General features: G+C 40.7%; 1 protein-coding gene across 1 annotated transcript in view; it reads left to right on the top strand.

Annotated features, from left to right (window-relative positions):
• Nucleotides 1-25,131, top strand: part of ush2a (Usher syndrome 2A (autosomal recessive, mild)) — a 197,253-nt gene that overhangs the window by 95,645 nt on the left and 76,477 nt on the right. Inside the window, exons 48-61 of the mRNA XM_058630175.1 lie at nucleotides 1,277-1,419; nucleotides 9,090-9,763; nucleotides 10,055-10,224; nucleotides 10,321-10,487; nucleotides 10,631-10,719; nucleotides 12,870-13,204; nucleotides 14,861-15,016; nucleotides 16,277-16,440; nucleotides 16,724-16,933; nucleotides 18,837-19,039; nucleotides 19,701-19,813; nucleotides 21,094-21,316; nucleotides 23,647-23,815; nucleotides 23,938-24,159. Coding sequence (XP_058486158.1) covers nucleotides 1,277-1,419; nucleotides 9,090-9,763; nucleotides 10,055-10,224; nucleotides 10,321-10,487; nucleotides 10,631-10,719; nucleotides 12,870-13,204; nucleotides 14,861-15,016; nucleotides 16,277-16,440; nucleotides 16,724-16,933; nucleotides 18,837-19,039; nucleotides 19,701-19,813; nucleotides 21,094-21,316; nucleotides 23,647-23,815; nucleotides 23,938-24,159 — 3,038 coding nt within the window. The remainder of the gene's footprint in view (nucleotides 1-1,276; nucleotides 1,420-9,089; nucleotides 9,764-10,054; nucleotides 10,225-10,320; nucleotides 10,488-10,630; nucleotides 10,720-12,869; nucleotides 13,205-14,860; nucleotides 15,017-16,276; nucleotides 16,441-16,723; nucleotides 16,934-18,836; nucleotides 19,040-19,700; nucleotides 19,814-21,093; nucleotides 21,317-23,646; nucleotides 23,816-23,937; nucleotides 24,160-25,131) is intronic.

A 25,131-nucleotide genomic window follows, 5' to 3' on the forward strand; every position in this document is an offset into this window, starting at 1 on the left:
AATGTGATAGAATAAAAAGAGAGAGAGAGAGAGGGTGTGCATCTGATATGTATTCATTACATGCTTCCTGACAACAAATTGCAATTTAATCCAAGAAGAGGAGGCTCTCATTCTGCGGTAATAAATAAATGACTAGCTACATGTATTATATATCAGACAGCCATGCCCTCCTCCTCCTCTGCTATGGAAATCTCATTGTTCCCTGATTTATTCATTCATTCATCCCTTCTATCTATCTCATGCTAAATGGTCAACGGTCCCTCATTTATGACAATATTCTTTTACTTGTCCCAGATTCCTTTGTATGATTATAAGACAGGGGATCAAGTCTGACACAGGAATATGATAAAGAAGCAATGGAAATAGTGTGCATTTTGTCAATATAGTTACTGTTTAGGGATCATGTGAGATACGTCCCTTGACACTTTTGTATGGATGCACTTTAAATAAAGATTCACTCAGAGATGTGTGCTGTGGTTCTGAGTGTCAAAAGTCAATTTTAACGTAACTTTTAAGGAAGCGTTTCACAAAACACGTTGACGTTTCTGATTACGGAAAAGGAAACCTGGGAAATGAGTGTTTCATGTTGTGTCTTGAACCTAAGATAAACATCTACATAACACACATACAATAAACAGAATACCAATATTCCCACAACAAAGGGTGAGTACAGATTTGTTCTGTACAGAAAACCTTTCATTATACTGGATTTATACTTTGTTGCTGCTCAGATCTTTTTTCATCTTCACCAATACTACACGACTGAATCTGGAATGGTTACTGAAAATACATTTTTTATTTTTTTACTTTTTTGAAAAGTATTTTTTTCACAAAGGCCGAAGCCTTTAGATCTTTATTTTTCATACAAAGTGTAGAGCAATAGCAGGATACATTTGGAAATACTGAATATGTGTCTATTCTTTTTTTAAAGCTTTGTCCCCAAAATACTGGAATTTGATGTATGTAATGGAGCTAAATTTGGAATAAATTTTTTGTGACTTTCTCGCTAACTTCTGGCTAAGGTCTCTGCCTCAGCATGTCATGCATCGTGAGAGCACGGGCATTATGCATGCAGATTATGGTAAATTACTAAGAAATAGGTATGCCATAAGGTCTGAAAGGAAATGATTGGTCAGTTCTATAAGAGTACTGACGCTTTCAGGATGTGAAGAGGTTATTTTAAAAATATTAAAGGAGAAAAACTTTAAAAAAAATTACAAACTAGAGGTTTAAACATGGCTAATTTTGATTCTGGTGTGTGTCCGTCCCCATCTAGGCTTTTGGAAAACGTAACGGGCACCTTTTCCTACCGTGTGGACGGCTTGTCACCGTTCACACGCTACATGTTCAGAGTGGTGCCTTCACACACACACGGGCAGACTGCTGGACCGTGGGCAACCCTGCACACCGCGGAGGATCGTAAGTATACTCATTTTCACATTATTTCCAGTGAACACAGGACAGGTCAACTTCATTTCTGAATTGTGGTTGAATTAGGTATTGATATATTATTGTCATTGCTGACTTTGCTGCATGCTCCGCCATGGGCACCGTGGACCCATCTAAGATCTGGACACTTGCTGTGAATAACGGCTGCCAACAGGGTCAGAAGGAAAAGACACTTGAGTAAAGGCTCACTGAATTAAAATCTACACCTGCTTAAGCCTATGGTGTGTTAAGAATATGTTTCTCCAGCGGTAGTGGTTAGCACTCTTGCCTTTGCAGCAAGAAGACCCGGTTGGAACAAGGGCCTTTCTGCATGGCTTTCTCCGGGGTTCTCCCGCTTCCTCCCACTCCAAAAACATGCAATATGGCGATTAGGTAAATTGGACACTCTAAATTGACCGTAGGTGTGAGAGTGAATGGTTGAATGGTTGTTTGTCTCTATATGTGGCCCTGCGATGGACTGTCCAGGGTGTGACCCCCCCCCCATCGCCCCAATGTCAGCTGAGATTGGCACAGCACCCTCCGTGACCCTCCTGTGGAGGACAAAGCAATAGAAAACGGATGGAGGGATGTTCCTCCACCGTATCTCACAGTTATATATCCTTTTCTGGATGAAAAGTGAACTTTGTAAATCACACCAAAGTTGGTAGTGAAAATCCAGAGATTTCCATCAGCAAGTTCACTTATCTTATATTCTTACTTTGGTGTTTGATTTCCTTTGTTTGATTGTAACAAGGCCGCCTGAACACCAGCAGCTCCTGTGTACCGCGATTTTTCATAGCGACTATCCCAAATAATCATGCCCTATATCTTATCAGCGTTTTGTTTCTGCCACTGTTTTGTCTTTTGTTCATATTAAACCAAAATAAAGGAATCTAATCTAAGGGCATATTAAAAATGAAGGTGGTGGTGGTGGAAACTTGAACACAAGCAAGATAAGGTGAAATGCTGACAGAGATAACTGTGTTGTGTGTGTGTGTGTGTGAGTGTGAGTGACCTAGCCAGTGTCATTGTGGGCTAATTGCTGTAATAGAATCATATTAGCCACTGGAACAGCCTCCTCAGTGCAAAGTTATAAATTAATTAGTACCACGCTATTATCACATACATTATCATTAAGCAGCTGAGATTTGCATACACTGGATACATGTACACAGGAGTGAGTGTGCTGCTGTACGTATACATACACCGGTGCATGCACTGACGCAAGCACACGTGCAGTCGTACACAAACTGCATTTAGTATACATTAAATTATGGTCCTCTGTGTTTTACTTTGCATAGCAGAACTGAATTCCCTCTGGCTAACACACACACACTCATTGTCTCTCTCTCATACACACACACTCTCATGTGCCCTCACGCGCTCTCACACACAATTTGTGTCTAGGTTATAGGGGACAATATTTGTGTTTTTGTGAGTTGTGAGAGTGAAATCATGTTCTCAGTGTGTGTGTTCAATAGATTCAACACCATCATTTTAACACTGCATTGACTTCGACTTATTTAGACAACCTAAACAAAGTGTTACCCCTCACCTTAACTGTACCTTTTAATGCTTAACCCTGACCTCAGCCTCAACTTCACCAGTTCCTCAGAAAAGCAGTTCTGGGACCAGGTTTTGGTCTCCATGAGGACGACTGAAAAGGTCATGAACATTTACATGTACACACCTCCTTGTCCTCCTCATCAGCTTATCAGTCACACCCCTTAAAGGAATACTTCACCGATTTGCATTTAGCTTTGTATTACTAGAATAGGGGTAGTATTTTAGAAAAAATGTGCTTCCCAACCCTGAAATATCTTCATTCTTTTCTTTGTTACTTTGTTACCACCAGTGACACTTGGTCCTGTTAGCCTAACTGTTGGCAAAGATGGCGGACACTGTTGACATTGTGGGAATGAGGTACCGTCCCCCTATGAGTGGGTCTATGAAATGTGGAATTAGTGTTGCAGTTTCAAGGCTCGGAATAAGTGTCACTGGTGGGCATGTAAGATATTTCTCGACTCGGGGGGAAACTGAGGTTGGGAAGCACAATTTAAAAATGAGTAAAAGGTTGTTCTGTGGTTTTTACACGTAAGTATATGAGTCATCTTTTAGAGTCCTTCATAATGACAGTTGCAAGTTGCAAGATCCCCACTTTACCATAGAGTATATACTACACTGTAGTATATGGTGACATGGACCTTCATTCTCTGATTCTCTGAAATGAGTTTTTGCCTCTCTTGTTCTTTTTTTTCCTCCTTCCTCTTACAATTTTTATTCTTTCATTTTTTGTGTGTGTTTGAACATGGTTTGAGTCTCACCTCATCTAAGCCGAGGCTCTCAAGTTTTTCGAGAGCAGCGAGGGACAGCAGAGAGACAAGTAGATGAAGAAAATAGTGAGGAAAAAGGCCGGGAAAGACAGATGGAGAGAACAGAAAAAGGTAATGAGGAACTGAGGGAGGGGGGAGAGAGAGGGATGTAGAGGGGCTAATGACAGAACAGAGAAAAGGAGACCCACGCTTCCTCCTTTCCTTTTTATCATTCCATTAAAGTTTTATGTCCATCTTTTTAATGTAATTTGGTGCCTATGAATTTCTGTCGCTGAAGAACAGACAGACAGCTCCTGTGAACATAAACTCTGGCCGTGTTGGACAGCTCCCTTTCCTCTGTCTACTCCCATGTTCACACCAGCTAAGTGATCTGAGGGACAGCGTGTGTGTGCGTGAGTGTGTGTGTGTTACAGGGTGTTATAAAGAATATGAACGAATAAAGCGCTGTTATGACAAAATGATCTTAGTGAAGCAGTCTTACAGTGTGTGTGTGTGTGTGTGTGTACCAGAGAGAGAGAGGGAGAGAGCATTGAAAACGGATGTTTTACTAAATTCAAATTAAAGTGGCGAGAGAAAGAAAAAGGACAGAGAGGAGAAAATGGGACAGAAATGAGGTTGGCTGTACTGGCAGAACACAAAGAATTCATGTTATTTAATGAATGAGTGACTGCATTAATAAAATAATACTTCACCTTAGGTCCCAGGATTCTGTTCACTTTGCTCCCCAAGGAAGCTCTTAACTAAAGTGAGGATAGTCCATTTGATTTTTTTTTTTGCACATCCGGAGATAAAAAGAATAAATTATGTACACTAATTTATACTCATTACCTGAACATGTATTTACTTTTTATTTTCCTTTTCTAATTCCATCTACTAGATTTCAGAGCCGATTCTTCAGCAATCATGAAAAACATACTTACATCTATTTTTGTTGTGGTTTTAAATGTGCAGCATGCAAGATGCAGGAAATGACTTACAAGTCCAGGAGGAGAGAGGATTTCAGTTGGACACATTGAACCATCACTACCAAGCATCTTGTCACTTGCTGTGTCTATTGCTGACGTCAAGTGGAACACGTGAATTCGTAATAATGACGTTTATTTACAGAACATTGCAAATTTGGACCTTTCAGATTAGAGTGAACAGGGTGTGAGCATGATGTGTTCAAAATGCAGCATATTTATACACAGAATCTTGTTCTGGCCAGAAAATGTTCTGTGAGTAAGTGCTTTTGCCCTTTTTTCCAAGGTCACTTTCAATATATGGCAGTTATTTACAATTTACTGCATGTTAAAATAGTGTATAACAATTTAAAATGAAGGGGAAAAAAATTGAGAAAAAACACTATAGTCGTACACGAACATCAGATTTTGCGTGGTAAATTTAACATTTGAAAAGTATAAAACATATTTAAGATAAAGTGTGTTTGTCTCAATGTCTCAAGTTTTGAATGATTGACATTTCAAAGTTATTATTTTGGGTAGTTGTTTAAAGGCTAATGCCCATCTCACATATTATGTGGGATGTTGTGGATACAAATCCGGTCCCGTGACCTTGGTCGCACGTCGTCCTCTTGCTAACTGCCTCGTTGGTGTCGCCCGTAGCTGCGGTGACATAAAGTCATCGTTGGAAAAAGTAAAGATACCAAATGCAATGTAAATTCTCTCCGTATTGCTTGTCACGTTCTGACACCGTGTCATAAGCATCTTGATAACAGTAAAGCTCAGCGTTTGTCCTCATTATGACTCTAGGAGCCTCGACTCACCTTCAAAAGCCCATTCATCCACTAACACGCAGATGCGCGCACACACACACGCACAGGGCTCTGTGCGAGGCTAAGAATAATACCCTTACTCTACTCTTCTTTTCACATGGATACTCACATTTACACACAGGCACACACTGACCTACACGTGCATACACACAAACATGCACAAGACGCTCCAGAACATGTGTGCACCTCCAAGTATGCAAGCATATGCACAAACACAGACTGCTTCCTCCTCCTCTCCCAGACCTTGTCAGGTGATTGTGTTATTACTATGCTAACCAAATCCTTATAAATGTGATTTAAAGCTTGGCGGCCCTGCTCTCCTGTTTTAGCCTTCTGCTACTTCTGTTTTACTGGCAAGAGGAGGAGTAAGGGAGGAAGGGGAAAGGGCGGAAAAGGAGGAAAATGCCATCACGGATAAAGTGGTGGGAAATGCAGGGGAGAGAGGGAAGGTAAAAGGGAGTGGAAGACAAGGGTGAGGCAGCTTGAAAGATGGAAAAAATGGAAGAGGTGAGCGGAACAGGGAGGACAAGAGAGGGAGATAGATAAGGAGCAAGGAAATCATGGACAAAGTGGTTCGTACACACTGCGCTCCACACTCCGTCCCTCCTGTCTGGAGAGCAGTAAAGCGTCAGTAAAATAAAAAAGGAAAAAAGCATCACCTGCATCTTAAATGAAAATTTCAATTGAAAAACTTAACAGCCCTTCAAATTGCAGAATTTTACACGCGCCAGTAAAGCCTAAATAACACTGAACACTTAGAGTGAGAGGGGGATGGGGAAGGGAGGAGAGAGAGGGGAATCGGGGGGTATTTTGGTTGGCTGATGGGGGCTGGATCAAGGTGACTGGGTTGTGTTTTGTCGTCGTGTTATTTTGCAGTTAAGGACTTTCTATCTGTCTCCTGCTCTGCGCGTCTTCCACCTGTGCGTCTGATGTGTCTATTGTAACGAGCCCCAGTAAGGCAGGAGATAATATTATCAAACAGACAGAATGGTGTGGGATGTCTAATTAGAGAAACATGTCAAGAGACACCACAACCCTCCGCAAAGATGAATGGGAATGCAGCGAGGCACGGAGTGAGGCCAGCAGACATGCACAGAGAGGGCGAGCGGGAGAGGCTCCTTGGTTATTCGTAAGGTTCAGTGGACCTTTGGTGGTAATTGAATCAGTGTGAGTGCTGAGTAGAGCTAGCATAAAAACCTGTTAACCCAAAAGGTCAACTCTCTGCATTGTTTATTTAGCAGGGAGCCCACAGAGAGGGGGCCAATGAGAGAGAGAGAGAGAGAGAGAAGAAAATGAGAGAGTAGTTGAGGTTAACATAAACAGATAAGTCCATAAACCTGTACATTTTTTTTTTCAGAAAGGGACCACCTGCTTTCCTGTTTACTTTGACAGAAAACACCTTAAATTAGAAGGTTTTCTTAGAACAAATACCTGAGCCAAGAATAAAATATTAACCATTTACTACTTCCATGTCAAAAAGGACCAAAAATGTGTTTTCCATAATAGTCTCTTTAATGTTGTTTAAAGTGCCATTTCTTGCAATTTTACAGAAAGTGAAAAAAATTCCAAGAGATCCAAAGCAAAATTGAATGGATTCCTCCTTAGGTCATACAGTACTCCACTGTTCAAGTGCATGGTCAGTGACATCTGACCATTAAGACCAATTTAAGCCTTTGATACTGCTGCGATTGCCACCATACAGTTAATGTAAACTACACTGTTTCCTTAGTCATGGCTTGTTTTTGTGATCACACATGACCATTAGTATGTAGATATAAAGTTAAAACAAATATATAACTTTAGTATTTTAAAATCAGCTGATCGGCTGTATTTTAAAAACAGCCGATCATCCATCTGTGATCGGCTGTTTTGGCTACAAACAATAGTTGTGAAAAAAAAAAGTCTGTGGATGCATTGTGTTTCCCTAAGACTTGAGCTCTTAACGTGAGAAAACATGCTCAGAAAAACAGTCAAAACATAGTTAGATCCCACAGTTAATAACTGCAGTGCAGAGAATCATTTGACATTTAAGCCTCACAGGATGAACTGACTATGGTGCCACTAATGAACCAACCATAAACTACGGTGGCCTGGGAGTGCAAACCATTATTACAAAATGTGAAACACTTTTGCAAAGCTTGAGATGAATTGTATTTGTTTTGGGATTTGTAAAAGTGTTTCATGTTTTGTAATAATGGTTTGCACTTCCAGGGGTATTGCACATATCCCATCCACAGCACTTTCATCCAATCAGGAACCAGAACTTCACAAAGAATGTATGTATGGATGGATGGATGGACGGATGGATTGTGGGCAAAACTGCATCAGCCTTAGTGATGAAGATGCTCCTCCGCTGTTCGAGTAAACTCTTGCCTCTTGCTCATGCACACCGACAGACACATGTACATACGTGTGCACACGTTATCGCTCATAAGTCATGCTCACATGTTCTCATCTTCTTTCAATTGCTCTTTCTGCCTCTCCCTTGCCCACACACACACACGCACACACACACACACACACACGCACATGCTCACTGCCATCTGGGAAAGCCGTTAGCAGTTAGCGGTAGCACTTAGCGGCACAGCACGCTCCCTCAGTCCGTTCAGTCACCTTGATCTACTTGCCCTTCACACAGCACCATTACTGCTACACTGCATCACGGCTGGAGTGGGTATGCGAGTGTTGGTTAGAGGGAGTGTTTCTCTGCATATACTGACATACATACAGTACATCCATGTCCATTACAGATCAGACGGTGGGATGTAAAGGGGGGGTATTATCTTAAAATGAGCTACAGTGTTTACCTCTGACTGGTGAAGTCTCCCTCTGACTAGTGTTTACAGGGGCCTATCTGTGCAAGAACATGTGCAAGTCAAGTCTGCCTTGTGGTGAGCTGCGAGTCTGCGTTTGTGGCAGGATGCACATGTTTTGATCCACCAAGTCATAATCATATTTGATTTGAATGTCTAAACAGCTCTGGCACAGACATGTGACGTAATCTTTTTTTAAGAAGGAATTGCTCAAGTTAAAAAATTATTTCAACCCAAGATTTATTACAGTTTGGTGTAAAGTTGTTGTGAATTTGTTACGTAAATGTGGTTTCCCTCTGTGTATTTGAGGTTTAAGTATGTATTGTTCGTTTAGATTTGCATTTATCTTAAAAATAAAAAATAAAATGGTAACTCAAGCACATGCATTTATATTGTGGTTTGCTGCATGTTCCCAGCTGAGTTTGGCCTGCACATCACCTCATGAATTCCCTGCGTGCACATTCACATTCAATCACAAGTACTACATAAATCCATAAATACAAGCCGGGGTATCTCTCTCAGGAAGAAATTGAGAAAGAAAGACACTTGTTAATCCCTTGGATAGGGATGGCAAAATCACTCTGTGTCCTTCTGATGTCATTCTTGACGTTGCTTGTCAAATAATTATTTGGAACAAATCCCCCCTCTTCACTTTAATTTCTCATTCTTTGTATTAGCACACACAAAGAGTATGTTGCCGTCTCGTCTCTTCAGCTGTTCATTATCTCCCTTTTTCTGCAGGTCCAGGACCAGTGGAAAGCCCAGCTGTAACAGGGATTCATCCTAGAAGTGTAGCGGTTACCTGGGCCCCTCCCTTACAACCAAACGGCATCATCACCAATTACACTCTCCGTCTGTGGCCCACTTCCTTCACATCTGTGGATTTTAAACCCAGCTCAGACTCCAGCACAAGCACAACCCTAAACTCCAGCTTAAGTGATTCACTTGGCATTCTCAACTCAGGTCAAAGTCTCAAGCCAACATACAGTCTTACCTCCTCTGACTCAAGCCACATTTCTACTTTTAACATTGGCATTAATGGCAGCTTAAGCACAATCAAAGACACTCGACCCAATCTTATCCCTAAACCCGTCTCTAGTTTGGAGCCTGTTCTAATGGAAGAAGGCGATATCAAGACGTCTCATGTAAACAACACAAGCACAGCCTCTGCTTTCCTTTCATTTCACCCCACTGAATCCATTCCCACCAGTGTAAACTCAACCCACAGCCCATCAGACTACAATACAACCAGAAGCAACAATGATCATTTATTGATACAGGACCACGGCCTCATCTCGAGTTCCTTCAATGAAGACTCTGAATTAAGTTCACATCTGGTGTCAGTCACCGTTCCGGGCCACGTCACTACGTACACTTTCCACAACCTGCTGCCGTACCACAACTACAGCCTTCAGGTACATAATATTATTGTAATATTTTTTTTTGTTTTATGAGAAACAAACATGAATCAGTTTCTCTCAGATGATTCCCTTGTAAACAATAATGGTCCTATCTGCCAATTCAGTTTTTTATTAAGACCAGTCTTTTGAATGGACTTAAAATCAGTTTTGTCAAGTTCTCTTCTTGGCAATGTGTGTTCATGAAAATGTCCACTTTTCACTTTCGTAGGTATTTGCATGATGGTAATAGAAAAAAAAAAAATGTCACGTACAATATTAAATTGTAAAGTTTTCCTTTACATCTAGGTGGAAGCATGCACCAGTGTGGGTTGTTCATCGTCTGGGACGTCTCAGCGCTTCCGTACCCTCCCAGCTCCTCCTGAAGGAGTTCCTGCACCTCACCTTTACTCTGACACTCCCACCTCTGTTCTCCTGTCCTGGGCTGCACCAGAGCGGAGCAACGGACCACTGGATTGGTGAGAAACGAGCAAACACCGTTCAATCCTAATTTGATTCTCGTGTCAGCGACTGTCTTTACAGTGCTTTGCCGCTGTATCTTGTGCTGTGGGTAGGTGGCTAATTGAGCGTAGAGTCACTGGGACCGTGCAAGTCTCAACAGTGGGCCAGCTCCTGCCAGAGTCTCCACCTCTTTCTTTCCTGGACTCTTCATCAGCTCTTAGTCCCTGGACTAGCTACCAGTATCGACTTGTGCTGTATAACCAGGCTGGCAACACAACAGGTAAAGCCTGAATAAAAGGATTAATTAGAATGACCAGAAATGAAATAAAATAACCAGAAATGAAATAAAAATAATCAGATATTCCAATGTGTGATGGAATTAATGTTTCCTCTCCTATTTTCACAAATTTTACAAATGTGCAGGACCGTGGGTCAGCATCACAACCAAACCCTCTCGGCCAGCTGGTCTCAGTCCGCCAAGGGTGAAGGTCTTGGGACCAGAGTCATGTCAAGTAAGTCATAAGACAAATTGATGTTTTTATTTTTTTTTTTAATTATTGGCTTGCTAGAGCTAATGTAATCTTTAATTGCCACATCTCCACTTACATTTAAATCATAGTCTCTGAATAAGAGTGAGCTTAATGTATCGTAAGTGTTTGTTGAGTTTATTTAAAAAAAAAAAAAAACATACACAAAAATTGAGAATCTCCTCAGTCACCCTGGTACTGACAGAAGTGTAGGATGAGTAGGAAAGACAAAGCAATGTCACACTGATTCTCCTGTCTTTCTCTTTTGGGATTTAATGAGAAAGAAACACATTCAATTCAAGGTCTCCTTCAGAAAATGGGTGGGGCTGTGACCCTGTCTGAGGCAGCTTCCTTCCTGTCAGCCATTTTGAAGGAGGGGCCAGAGTTAAGTTCCAGCTCTGACTAATCCTACATCAAGCCGCTGATACAATATTGTATGCATGCACACACACACATGCACTCACAAGCCCGCACTAATGCTAACTGCAGAAAAATGCTAATGCATGTCATCATTTCAGAACTGCCCCTGTCATCTCTGCAGCAGCACAGCTTTAGAGGTCACAGGTAAAAGAAGTAAAGTGTTGCTTCCTAGTTGTTACTAATTGGACAGACAGGCAGGCTGCTTCCTGGTTACTAGTTGACCTTGACAACACAGAGGATTTTCAGCGTCTACTTCAGTCTCCGTTATTTTTTCCTTTTCTTTGATGCATATAATTTCTCTTTTGTAGAGATCTTCAGTCAGTCTCTCTTACTGTTAAGTTGTTTTGTTCTTCTTCTTTTTTTTTAATTGTGGCATGACTTCTCTGACTGAAACTTCCATCCCATGTTTATGCAGTAAAATACATTTACCTTAATATAAGCAATTGCATTGATGCATGTGGGGGAATACTGTGAAAATTGTGTTGTCAGCGACAGTAGTTGGTGCCGTTTCAGTTTCACCTCAGAGTTTTCTCTGCATTTAATAATATAGATGGACAAAGACACACACGCAAAGTGCATCCTGAGACACACCTATTCTCTTTCACTTTCACCTGTCTCACTCATGCACACATAATACAAACGCACACACGCATACGCACACATACTGTAGGGGTGAACTAGCCTTAGCCCCAGTTCTCTGTGTCAGCCCCGGGTCCCTGCTGTCTTCACCATCTACAGATTACATCAGGCTATTCAATCTGTAAATGACTTCCACCACAAAGCACATCCAACACGCACTATGGGAAATGAGCTACCTAACTCAACATGACCCTGCCTGTGTGTGTGTGTGTGTGTGTGTGTGTGCGTCACCCCCAACATGTCCCATGTTAAATGAACATCAAGGTTGTGTGAGAAATAATTATTCTTGATGTTCATTCATAATACTCTCATCAACACTGACCAGTTAATTACCTAAAGTCTTTGTCTCAACAAGCTCGTAACTGATCAGTTTATGTAAATGGCAGTTTGTATCTATGTGTGTGTGTGTGGACATGTGTTTGTATATGGATGTATAAACAAAACCTTTATTTCGAAGCTGTAATTTGAATATACAGAGATGTGTGTGTGTGTTTGTGTGTCCCAGTTACCTTCATCTTCACTGTGAAATGCTGACAGTCTGAACTGTTTCCAAATCAGATGCAGTGCTCAACAACCGCAAGCTTTTGTTTTTGCATGCAGCAATTCCATTACCAGCTGCTTTCATTATTTTAGCATGGTGCGTGTGTGTGTGTGTGTGTGTGTGTGTGTGTGTGTGCGCGCGCGTGCGCGCGCATGTGTGCGTGTGATGTACTCTTGTAAAAGGAATCATCTGCTCAAGTCAAAGTCAGGTTATCTTTCCCCACAGAGGAACTGAACGCGTGCAAACACCGATTTTTCTGGGTGATTTATTATCAAGACAAGTAAAGTGAGAGCAATAGCTTGAATAAGTAGCAGACACACATTTTCAGAAATTAGAAGGTGGTCAATCTCCCTCAATTCACAGATCTTCTTTATCACCTGGCCTTGCTTGTACAGGTTTTGCATGTACAGCAAGGAAAATCAAAACATTGTTAACATTGATTGACATCACTTTTATCTGTACTGTTGATTGTTTTGTGATTATCTGAATTAATATTGTATTTCAACTTAAATCTAATCCATCACCTGTGTTTCAGGTCACATGGGCTCCTCCCCTAATTCCTAATGGAGAAATTCATGGCTACGAGATCCGCCTCCCGGAACCGCGTATATTCCATGAGCATGACAATAGCTCTGAGCTCAGCATCACAGTAATGGACCTAATTCCGTACACAAACTACAGTGTTACTGTGTTGGCGTGTTCCGAGGGTGGTGGCCATGTCGGAGGATGTACAGAGAGTCTGCCTACTCCAGCTGCAACGTGGCCTGCAACTCCTGAAGGCCTCTCACCTTTGTCAGTCGTGGCAGTCAGCGAGTCATTCTTAGCCATTTCCTGGCAACCACCAAGCAGACCCAATGGACCCAACATCAGGTAAATTTCACCCTGAAACTATACCTATATATTATGGTTTAGTTTCACCTATGTGTTGGTATTTGTTGGTCCAAAGATGGAACAATTACATTAGATTGTCATATACTTCGATAGAAGTTTTTGGCAAGATATTGATTTGAAAAAAAACAATGACGATTTTGATTCTGTTCACTGTGACCTTATGAATTACATTATAACTTTGGAACACCTTTCAGACTTGGTACAAGCTTTAATTTGGACTCAGAGTTGAACTGATCCAAGGTTCAAAGACCCAGGTGTGCGTAACCCTATAAACCATGTCTTTGACCTAGTGAATAAAACATCCCAGGACCATCTTGAGGTAACTGCTTCAAATTTGGCACATCCCTTTCACTTGGACTCACAGATTCAATAGAATTTGGTGGTCAAAGTTCAAGGTCACTGTGACCTCACCAAACCATTTCGCTTCATGAATGCATTATCTCAAGAAACAATCAACAGCTGGCACAAATGCTGATGAGATTCAGTGATTAACTGTTAAGAGTTGGGTGGCCAAACGTTAAGGTTTGTTTTTGGCCTTTGGAACATTCTGCAAAAAAATGTCAGCTCGACATCGGTCAGCAGAAGTAAACATAATCGGTAGTTACTGTTCAATTCATTTGCATTTGTTCCTCAGTTCAGCCGCTGTATGAACTTGTGTGTGCATACTGTACAAAATGGCAGAGGAGGCATAAGATGATGAGTTGTATATTGGTTTGGTGGAGATACAAAGTAAAAATATACAGTGGGTGAATTTGCCTTTCTTCATCATCCCTGCCCTGGATCAGCTGATTTTAAATACACAGAACCAAAAGTCATAGCGCATTAACAAAAAGTTATGCATCCAACATCTAATACTAATTATGATGACTAAATATGGACCTCAGTCTGTGTTTGCCTTTTAACTCCACATTATCTGACTCTTCCTTGTGTCTTAATTCACTGGTGAGAATTAGAAGGCTATTGAAAGCAATTGAGAGCTTGTTGTTATTAAGAGTCACACTCGAGATGTTCAGTTGCTGCTGAAAAATAAGCAGATAGGAACGCGTTAACAAGCTGCTAACACGAGTTCCCTGGTAATGAGCTAAGTGCCGTGCATGTTTAATCACTGCTTTTTCAGTCCTAATGCACATCCTGGTCCGTTTTGTTCTGTCCTGTTCTACTCTGTCGGCGATTAGGCCTAAAATAAAAGTCCATTTTCCCCGGCAGACGATTAAAATGCATGAGCCTGTCTCTCTGTTCTGCTCGGCTCAGCTCTGTGTGTTTGTCTAAGTGGGTTGTTTAAAAGGCAGCATTAAGCCCTTCTCTTCTGATTACAGCAAAAATTAGCATCACTGTGGGGAGAGGAAAACACAAACCCCACACACAAAAAAAATAAAAAATCGGAGGAGGAAGGGGTGGTTGAAGGGAGGCGAGGATACAGTGAATGCAAAAGAATAGCGACTGTGTAAAACTGCAGAAGTGGAGAAAAGGATAAGGAGAGGAGTCAGCTATGTATGGGTCTATTTTCTAGCTGGTTGAGTGTGCTTGTGCTCGTATTGGTGCATTTTCTGTACATGTGTTGTTTGTTCATGCATTCCTAAACATCCAACCGTGTGTGTGTGTGTGTGTGTTCTTTAATTCAAAATTCCCCTTCAGATACAAGTTGCTCAGACGTAAAACTCACCAGCCCCTGGCCATCGCCACGCTCCGTGCAGTAACTGCCACGTCCCCTCCCCCCTCCGAAGATCTCCATCACTGGCTCCATGTTTACTCCGGCACCAAATTGTTCTACCAAGATAAAGGCCTAAGCAGGTGAGATTACTGAAATGAGCTCTAGAGCAAACGCCAGCGCCGCAGCAAACCGTGTGTGCAGAGCTGATCGGCGAGCTGCTGCTGATGCCGATCTTTTAATACCGCTCAAAGATACATTAAGCAAATATCCCAAAGAATTAAATTGTTTTTCACACAGCGTCCCCCTAATCTCAGTTTGGCACTTGGTGGATGCAGATTTTTTTTCCTCCCTTTATGCTTGCTAAACAGCTCCAGTTGTACTCTTTTTCAGTGTTGTGTCTCTACTGTGCTTTATTCAAGTATTCAGTTGTTTTGACTTGTCAGCACTTTTCACCTTATTTATGACTGGAAGTTTGTTGACAACAAATAAGTTGCTGGCAAAGAACTTCAAAGAAGGATGACGTATAAACACATATAGACTGTATATAAATAATGGGCATAGATATATAATTACAATTGTTCTGGCAGATAATGCAGTCGGATTTAATTTGCGATATAATCTTTTGAAGTCGAGGTTCAGTTCAATACTTGGTGTGTAATAGATATAGATAAATAGATAATAGATAGATAATAATAGATAAAAATGTCCTGGAGCATTAACACTATTTGCTATACTAATTGCTCTACATTCTATGTCAAGGATGAGAATTTAAAGATATGAATTGTTTCCACCATGTATGAGTTCCAACTTTTAATTTGTACATTACTATCAAAAATAAAAGAAATAAATTGTGGCTGTTTAGATTTTCCATTTGTTCCATTTTGAGTCCTTGTCTCCGAAAAATTGAAGCTACTATAGTCTTTAAAAATGTCTCCATACTCTCCACACAGATGTGTACCCGATCCCACTTGCTGTTTCATTCCAGTTAAATGTCCTACTTGGAGTTTTATGGTTGCGTGAGGATGAGGGAATTGGAATTAGATTGTGAGAAAGTGAGCCTACTTTTCTGTTGATTTATAACGCCTGAAAACATTTTCCTAAGGGGAGGATTGGTCTTGGTCACTACTTTCAGATATTCCTTCATACAGCATGGTGTCCGCTTTGTAATTTATGCTTCCTTTTAGAGCACAGAACGTGTTATAGGTGATATATTGTTTCTTGTGCTTCCAAAAAAACACAACAGGTTTAGATGATGTAGAGTAACTCCAGAGTGACTGAAATTACAAACACTCTTATCCAACTATCATAACTGGGATTTTGAATTCTCTCAGTAGGTTTCAGTTTCAGCCAGTACAAAGTAGCATGTATTTTATTTTAACAGACATATTGTATCCCAACAGATTCACCCGTTACCAGTACCAGTTAGTGGTCCATAATGATGTGGGCTTGTCGTCAGGAGAGATCGTTTCTGCGGCGACCATGGCGGGGGTTCCCCTCCGCCCTCCATCTCTGTCTGCTCACGCTATCAATCACACTGCAGTACAGGTCAACTGGACGCAACCCTGTAAGAGTTAACTTCATCTCAAACACACACACAGCACAGGTCCTTTTATCCAGACAGGGTTGAAACCCAAGTCGTTTTTCACAATGATTTCACGTGAACAAACATGCATTAGATACAAGGATGTGCAGAGGTGAGTTTCTTGTGAGTACTACAGAGCAAGAAGGCTCCCAATTCAAAACTGCATTGACAAACCATAAAGCAGAAATGACAGCGGCTCAAAAATATGTTTTTGTTTGACTTATCCTTCTCTCTTTTGCCTCTATTGCTTTCACCTCTTTCTTAGCTTTGCAAGACCTGCAGGGAGAGGTGGAATCATACTTTCTCACAACAGAGTCTTTCCAGTCGAGTCGAATTTTGATTTTACCCCGTGAAATCAACTCCATGGTGATAAGTGACCTTTGGCCCAGCACTACATACCTGGTGTCACTGCAGGTGTTCAACGGAGCGCATAATACAACTAAAGTGACGCTTCGTGTCACCACAGAGGATGGAGGTATGTGTACATTTGTTTAAAAAAAACAAAACAATAAATAGGATGTGTGAGAGTGACACACTGTACATCCAAGAGAGGTGCCAGTGTTAATGTGTATTCCCCTTGTCTCTGTGCTTCACAGATGTTAAAGACATCATGTAGAGAGGCACGTAATCAATACAAACTGTGTGTGAGGCAGATTTAAAATGTGGCAAAACTCTCGGTGCCACCACGAAGATGAGTGTACAAACAGGTGTCGCACTGACATCTAATGTTTGTTTTTGCTGTCTTTATGTTTTATGTTAACATTTGTAAAATAAATAAACGGAGGATCCTCATCAGGATGTAAAACCTGGAGCGATTAAAGAGAGAGTGCATTATGGCTTGGGTCTGTAAATTCAACCATTACATTTTCCTTCCCATCCTGTTGGGCCTCTTGTTACAGCTCTGCTTCCAAATCACATTGTCTGAAGTGGATCTATGATATTTATCTGTATATTGTTTTTCTTTCTGCCATTTTCTTGCTTGTTGTTAAAGGTAGGGTTAGGGATCGGTTTCTGGAGCATTTTTATGCATTGTCACAAAAATGTCAGCTGTGGAACGGGCAGCCCCGTAGAAACACCATCCAATCTTACTGAACTGCCCGAACAAGTGAATTGGATGGTGATGCATCATGATCTGAATGAAATGATTGGTCATGATTATGACTCGGTTGTGAGGGCTACGGCCACCAGCTTTTTCCTCCTAGACCACTTTATGGATAGCTGTCAGGACAAGATTTCAACAAAAAAGACAAGTTAATAAGAAAAGTGTTGAGGCAACAAATTATTTACCCTTGCTTTATGTGGAATATCATTGTTTTTTTTATCGCCATGTCGGTTTTTGTTTTCTCAGTCTCTGGTGATCTCTGTTCTCCCACCATACTTCTTCATCTGTCTCAGTATGATTATATGTCTGAGGCCTCTCTCTCTCTCTCTCTGTCTCTCTCTCTCTCTCTGTCTCTCTCTCTCTCTCTCTCTCTGTCTCTCTCTCTCTCTCTCTCTCTCTGTCTCTCTCTGTCTCTCTCTCTCTCTCTGTCTCTCTCTCTCTCTCTCTCTCTCTCTCACTCTCACTCTAATCTGAGCAGTATAATAAAAAGTGCATTAAAAACATTAGAAAATCATTAGGTGCTAAAGGCAAAGTATGGCTCGTTTAACTGAGAGGGCTCTGGAGGTAATTTCATTATTTTACAGCCATAGGAGTATACACACACACACACACATGCGTATCAAGGCCAAATATATTTGAACTAATACAGCTCAACCCTACCATCCATTCTAACATGGCCTGCGATCTGTAGGGCATTACTAACATCAGGCCCTAATTGGCAGGAAAAATGTGTGCATGTCCGTGTGTGTATGAGGGAAATAGGCTCAGAGTGCAGTATTGCGTTGATAATGCCATCCTGCAGTAAATGAAATGTGGAGCAGTAGGTTGGGTTTAGGTAAGTGCATTGGCAGCAAATGAATTGGGTTAACTTCTCCTCGCTGAGTGCGTTTTCACTTAGAATAACAGATGGAGTCGGTATCATTTCCACCATCATCACCGCTGTGATTGGTTCTCGTTCTCGCTCCTCTGGTCACAACTTGGTTTTTGTTATTAGGTTACCTTTTACACGTCCTCTGTCCGATTTTTTCATCGATCATGACTGTCATCTGTACTTCACCTCTTTGAGGGCTCCCAAGCCGTTGTGTTTTCATGTTGTCCATCCGTCCCATCTCAAGAAGTTCTTGAGGGAATTCCTTCTAAATTGGTGCAAACGTTCACTTTGAATGAAAGTTTTTTGGTGGTTGTGTCAGATGTCAAGGTCAGTGTGACCTCACTGTATTCCGTTGCTATTTATACTAATCTTGTGCTTCTGTACTTACACATGCCTCGTCCCCAGAGCCAGACGGGATGTCCGCTCCGGAGGTGGTTCCAGTAAACAGCACGGCTGTGCGCGTGCTGTGGTTCCCTCCTCTGCAACCAAACGGAGCAGTGACTGGTTACTGCATCTACGTTAACGACCGTCTCCGTGGCAGTGTGGACAACAGTTCAGGGTCCTACCTGCTGGGAGAGCTGCTGCCCTTCACTGTCTACGACGTACAGGTATGGGACATGAACAACGATAATCAGATGTAGTAGAAATGCAAACAATGCTGATTGATTACATGCCTCAGTGCCTGCCAGTGGCCTCAGGGATTCATTTTGTCCGTCCATCTATCCCACACTTGTTAGCACAATAACTGATAATAATTCATAATGTTTTATTGACATGATGTATCAGTGACACCAGTTGGAAATTTAATTCTTGCAAATTTGGCACAAATATTCTTCGAGTCTTTTGGGCTCCCAGTAACCTCATGGCTTCTTGAGCATTAAAGGGCCCCTTCACCCAAAACATAAACCGTTTTTTTTACTAATTTCCAGAGCTAAATGATTTATTCAATCATCAGACAGTGGAGCTGAGCTACATCTTTCATTCCCACAACAGCAGAGGATGTTGGGATTGAAAAAAAATAAAATAAAATTGACAAAAAGTTGACGTCAAAGTCACTTCCTTCAAAGAAAATAAAAGCCCTACACTGCCCTACACTGCCCTACACCTACTTACTGTGTTTCAGTCAAGTTTTATGAGTAAAATATCTGAAAAAAAACACAGCAGCATCATAATGATTTTAAGTTTATTCTTCATTTGACAAAGTGGGGAAAAAATGGGATACAAAGGCAAAAATAAAACACCTTTAATGTGTTGGGATGTGCATTTCAGGTGGAGGTGTGTACAGTGTATGCATGTGTAAGGAGTAACGTTACTCAGACGACCACTGTGGAGGACCTGCCTGCTGACATGAGCACACCACATGGGCAAGTGATCGGTCCCAGGTAAAACTGACACGGACTTCAAATACTTTTTTCCTTCTGTTTCTCTTTCACTCTCACTCCTACTCTTGCTTGTCTTTTTTTATATTAATGACAATAATTTCAGATTAATGTTGTTCAAGGGTCGTAACATTTTATAGCCTTTGGTTTATGTGCAGCGATCATTAATGTTCAAGTTTGCAGGTTTGACACAAAGAAATCAATCGAGGCAGCGTCAGCACAGCAAATTGTTTGTGTGTGTGTGTGTGGGTGCATAACAATTTGTTATAAAGAGCATTAGAACAATGAAAAGATAATTATTGAAAAATTATAACATTTAAAAAGCTAATAGAAGTAAAATCTTGAAACCATACAATAAGGGTAAAATGTTAAAATGACAATAAAATGAAAATTAAAATACAAGATATCTATAAAAAGAAATATATAAGATGAGAAATTGAAGTGAATAGAAAGGTCGTGAAATACTATCATTTTGGGACAGATGACTCAGCCAAGCAAGCTCACCATTTCTGAAAGGCTCTGATATTTTCTCAGAGCCTTTCAGAAATGGTGAGTCTTTCTTAAAGACTATTTTTCCTTTTTTTGCTTCACTGCAATTCCAATGCTGGAATAACAACCTTTGCAATGAAGGGACAAGTACAAGCAGCGCCTTCTCTCTCATCTGCCCTGTGATCGGTCAGTTTGTCCTGTCACAGACCAGATTTCAAGTCGAGATGAGGTGCAGACGTCTGATTCCCACTGAAATCACTTGATTTACATTATAATGAAAGACTACATAGAATTGTTGATCACTAATGCCAAAAATATGTTGCCTACATCCGCTTTGAATAAAGGCTACACCGTATAAAACCTCTGGCTATAATTTAACCATGTTACTGTTAACAGCTTCCAAAATAAATAAGGTATGGAATTAAATTGACACTTTGTTTGCAGTCAGTTAAATTTAATGTCATTTAAATGCTCTGCTTTGTACATTTGACCTAAACCACAGTGTTGCAAATCTTACGGTTGCAGAGGAAGTGGTGATTTGCAGCTTATTTTCACTCTAGGAGACGGTGCACGTTGTAACTCTGAGTGTTACTACACAGGTCTTTTCCTGCCAAAGATGTCAGCGATAAAACAGAAGAAAATCAATAGTGTGAAGTGTATAAAGATACACACACCCTGACACTGTAACTCAACTTTGTCAGGCATTAACCATGCATGAATGTATCATATGTGTGTGAGTGTGTGTGAATGTGTCTCTCACTCTCCTCTTTCCCTCTCTCTCTCTCTCTGAGTAGAGCAGTCAGGTTGGACTGGTCACATCCAGGCAGACCTAGCGGTATCATGCTGGGCTACGAGGTTTTAAGACGAACCCTGAGGTCATGTGGGTCGACAGGGGTCACAACCTCTGCGGGGGAGCAGTCAGAGGGAGCGGGTGATATGAAGTTTGAATGTTCCTACCTCCAGTGTCCTGTGAGTCATGGTGTGTGTGGAGCATCCTGCTTCCATCCTGACATACAGGTGATTATGTTTCCTACTTATTATTGCTTTAGTCATTTTTAATTTATTTACTTTTTGTCTGGGATTGCAGAATAATATGACCCTCTACTGGTTACATGTAATCCCCCCTTTCATTTTTTTCTCCTCCAGTATAATAGCCCAGTGTCTGTATCAGTGAATATTATCTCTCTGCTGATTGGCTGATGGCAGTCTAAAGGGTGATTATCGGGTTCCGTCTGTTAATCAGTGCATTCCTGCTCTACCTGTTTTTCTTTTGTTATATATACACTGTATATGTTGTAATCATCTCATTATTAACGTTAAATGTATTATAATAATAATAATTATAATAATAATAATAATAATAATGAATTTTATTTGTATACACTTTATATTGAACAAACAATCTCAAAGTGCTACATAAAAAAATAATTGGAGAGAGAACGTCTCCAATTAAACTATATCTGTATCTGTACTATATCTGGATCCTTCAACACCTAACCCTCCAAATGTCCGTCTGGACTTTTATTTTTTGCTTATTTTAACCATAATACCACCAGAGAATGTCCTGTAACTAAGTGCTTTTTGCAGAATAACTTCCAATATCTGCCAGTTATGTACGATTTATTGCATGTTGAAATACTGTTTTAACTATTTAAAATGAAGAAAAACAAAAACTTTTATATAGAAAAACACTGCATTTGTGCAGATTTTGCATGTTAATTTGATATTGGAACAGCATGAAACATATAACAATAACTTTTTTTTGAGTCTGTCAGTGGTTTCTTTATCTCAATTTATATAAACAGGACAAAAAATGGAAACTATGTACAGGTCTTCTTCCCACTCTCTCCTCTCTGGTGACAAAGTTGCTGATTCTCCGGCTTCTTTTACCGAAATAACCTTTAATACGTTTTCAGAAACCGTTGGAATTTTTCCGATAGCACAAAGCGTCACGTAACTACAGTAATTCGGGTTAAGTTAAGTTCTATGTATCAACCATAGTCATAAAAGCTTTCTCTGTACAACAACAAGATAGAAGTCAGGTGGTTTTTGCTTTTGGCTCCTGATCTGAAGTGGAGACTATAAGAATATAACATGGCTTCTCCTCCCTCAGGGTATTAGACCTCGCCAGGCCTTAGACACACATACAAACAAGCAATAAAAAGATACAGACACGACCTTTAGACAAATACACTCTCAGACATTTCCCCTTACAAATGCAAGCTGTTTATATGGGATGCATGTCCGTCCTCTCAGCAATTAATTTCTCTAAACAAATTAACTTGTCATCTGCATTCACTTCCATCTCTGTGTCACGACTGAATGCCTGCCAAGTTGGCACAGTGAAACCGCCCATCATACTTTTACCCACACTGCATCCAATGGCATAAACAATAACAGCATTTACTGTTGTTATCACACGTATAAATACTATGTAAGTATTGCAAGTGGACAGGCGTTCAAATCCCTTTATATCGCTTACTTTCATAGAAACGTCCTTTTCATTGTACTGTATGTTACCAAACTGTGACGAGTCCCACATTTGACCATGCAATTTTGATATGTTTGAAGTAAAAAGTCAATGAGTGAAGACACCTCATTAGAGCAGAGCTCAAGTCTCGTTTTTATATCCAAATCCTGACCGAGCCCACTTTTTTGTTAGTTTTGTTTTCTTCAAACCTGATCCAAGCCGGATGCAGTCTTGACCTTCAGCTCTAGCGACTGTAGGTTAACATTGCCTGTGTTTGCACACTGCCCGAAGTGTAACAAACACCTTCAGAGTTAAGTTCAGGTGTTGAAATGAAAATCACATAACCTAGCACTGAATAGGATGCAGCCAAGACAAACACAAGATCCACCAGTTTTGTTTTACACGATAGTGTTTTGATTGTCTCTCTCTCTCATTGGTACTGTGCTAAAGTAGAGTTTTGAGTCACTTGTGCTCTGTATGGAGTTATTATAAAGCTTTAATCATGAGTATTTTGTGGATTTTAATTTTGATTATTGACATGAAAAGATAATGGACTGTATGACACAGAAGTATAGAGAAAATAGTAGTTCATTTTTAACCAGCTGCAACATTACAGGATTTATGTTCATGAACGTATTATTATATATTATTGTGAAGAAAATTATAACATCTATCTGTGTTGTAGGATACTGGAAAAATGTCTTCTCGATTTATTTTCAGACTCTCAATACTGAGAGTCCCATGATGCTGAAAAACTTCAGATTAATACAGATTTTAACTGAATGATTTTACTGATTTACTCTATGATTTGTTTCTAATAATTTTGTACTTTCACCTAAATAAAAAGTTATATGTTATCTGTGCATATGTTGATTAGGTGTGCTGCAGTGGACTATTGCACACCAAGAAGCCACATCATCATTGCTGTGAAGGCAGTTACCTGAGCTGGAGTAATTCCTCTGACCCCATCTGCTGCAATGGCAAACTGCTGCTGGCTCTCCCTGACCACCAGTGCTGTGGAAGATACTATGTACATGTGAAACACAGTGCGTGGCCGATTCTTTCATGTGTTTGTTCTTACTTGCAAAATTACTCATTTTGTGTCCTTGACTTGAGTCTTTCATTTTCCATGTTGTGTTTTTTTTAATTTTTCCCCTCGTCTCTGCAGATGAACACTGCTGTCCTGACCTCTCAGGGGGCTGGGTCTCAGTGGGGCTGGGTGACAGCTGCTGTGGGGGTGTTCCCTACTCCATGAAAGGTGGCCAGATCTGCTGTAGTGTGAGCCTGCATGATGGCTATGGAGTTCAGTGCTGCGGAGGCCAGATTTTCGATGATACACTGGTGTGCTGTGGTGATGCTGAGAGGGGGAAAGGGCATACTTACACTCCGGGTAAGTGAAGGAAACATGAATCAACATCCACTGATAAAAAAAAGTGGTTCCCTCAACAATAAAAGTCTGAAGACCTACTGAGCATTTTTGATACAAAGCTGCTCTGAACTCCAAAGTGCCTGTTGTTGAAAACTAAGTTACTCTAGCCCAAGAGAGAGAGAGGGATGGTTTGGGATTTTTGAAGGAGGACTGTATGACTGTTGTATACACATACGATAGCTTGGGTGTTACATCTCTGTGATGGGGCTCTCTGCACTCCCTGTACTGAGAGGCAGCCTGTGTCGCTGAGAGTTCTGCAAAAACATGGCTTATATGTTGGCCAAAGTGCTGTACACAGACATGATAAATAAAAATGTAAAAAACAATAAAAGACAGTAAAACTATATAAAAAAGAGTAAAAGCCAAAAAGAAAAAAAGGCTTTTAAGTGAGAACTTAATAACAGGAAGTGAATCGGCCAGCCTGATGTGCAAAGGTAACTTCCACAGTTTCGGAGCAGCGACTGAAAATGCGCAGTCACCTCTGAGTTTCCTCTTTGTCTTAGGGACGACTAACAGTGACTGATCTGCCGACCTGAGAGACTGAAGCAGGTCGGACAGATACTGTAGGGCAAGACCATGAAGACATTTAAAAAACAAATAAAATAATTTTAAAATCAAGCCAGAAATAAACTGGGAGCCAGTGAAGTCTGTAGTCGAGCAAGTGATGTGGAGTTTACTTAAGTAGCTCAAACTTAAGGATGAAGGCAGCATTAGGCCAATAACTCCTGTGTTCTGGGAGCTTTGATAACTGGTTTTGTCAGTGGATTCTGGTGTTTTGCAAAGTGACTCAAACTTATGATTAGAGTCTAGTGGCTGAAATAATATTTGTGCATCCACACCCAGCTGCATTTTGGCAAAGGGTGCTTATACATGTACTGTATGTGTAACACACTGATTATATACAAGTATATCATCCAGCCCCGCTTCAAAAGA

Source organism: Solea solea, chromosome 5 (assembly GCF_958295425.1).
Source record: "Solea solea chromosome 5, fSolSol10.1, whole genome shotgun sequence".
In the NCBI taxonomy this organism is placed as follows: Eukaryota; Metazoa; Chordata; class Actinopteri; order Pleuronectiformes; family Soleidae; genus Solea; species Solea solea.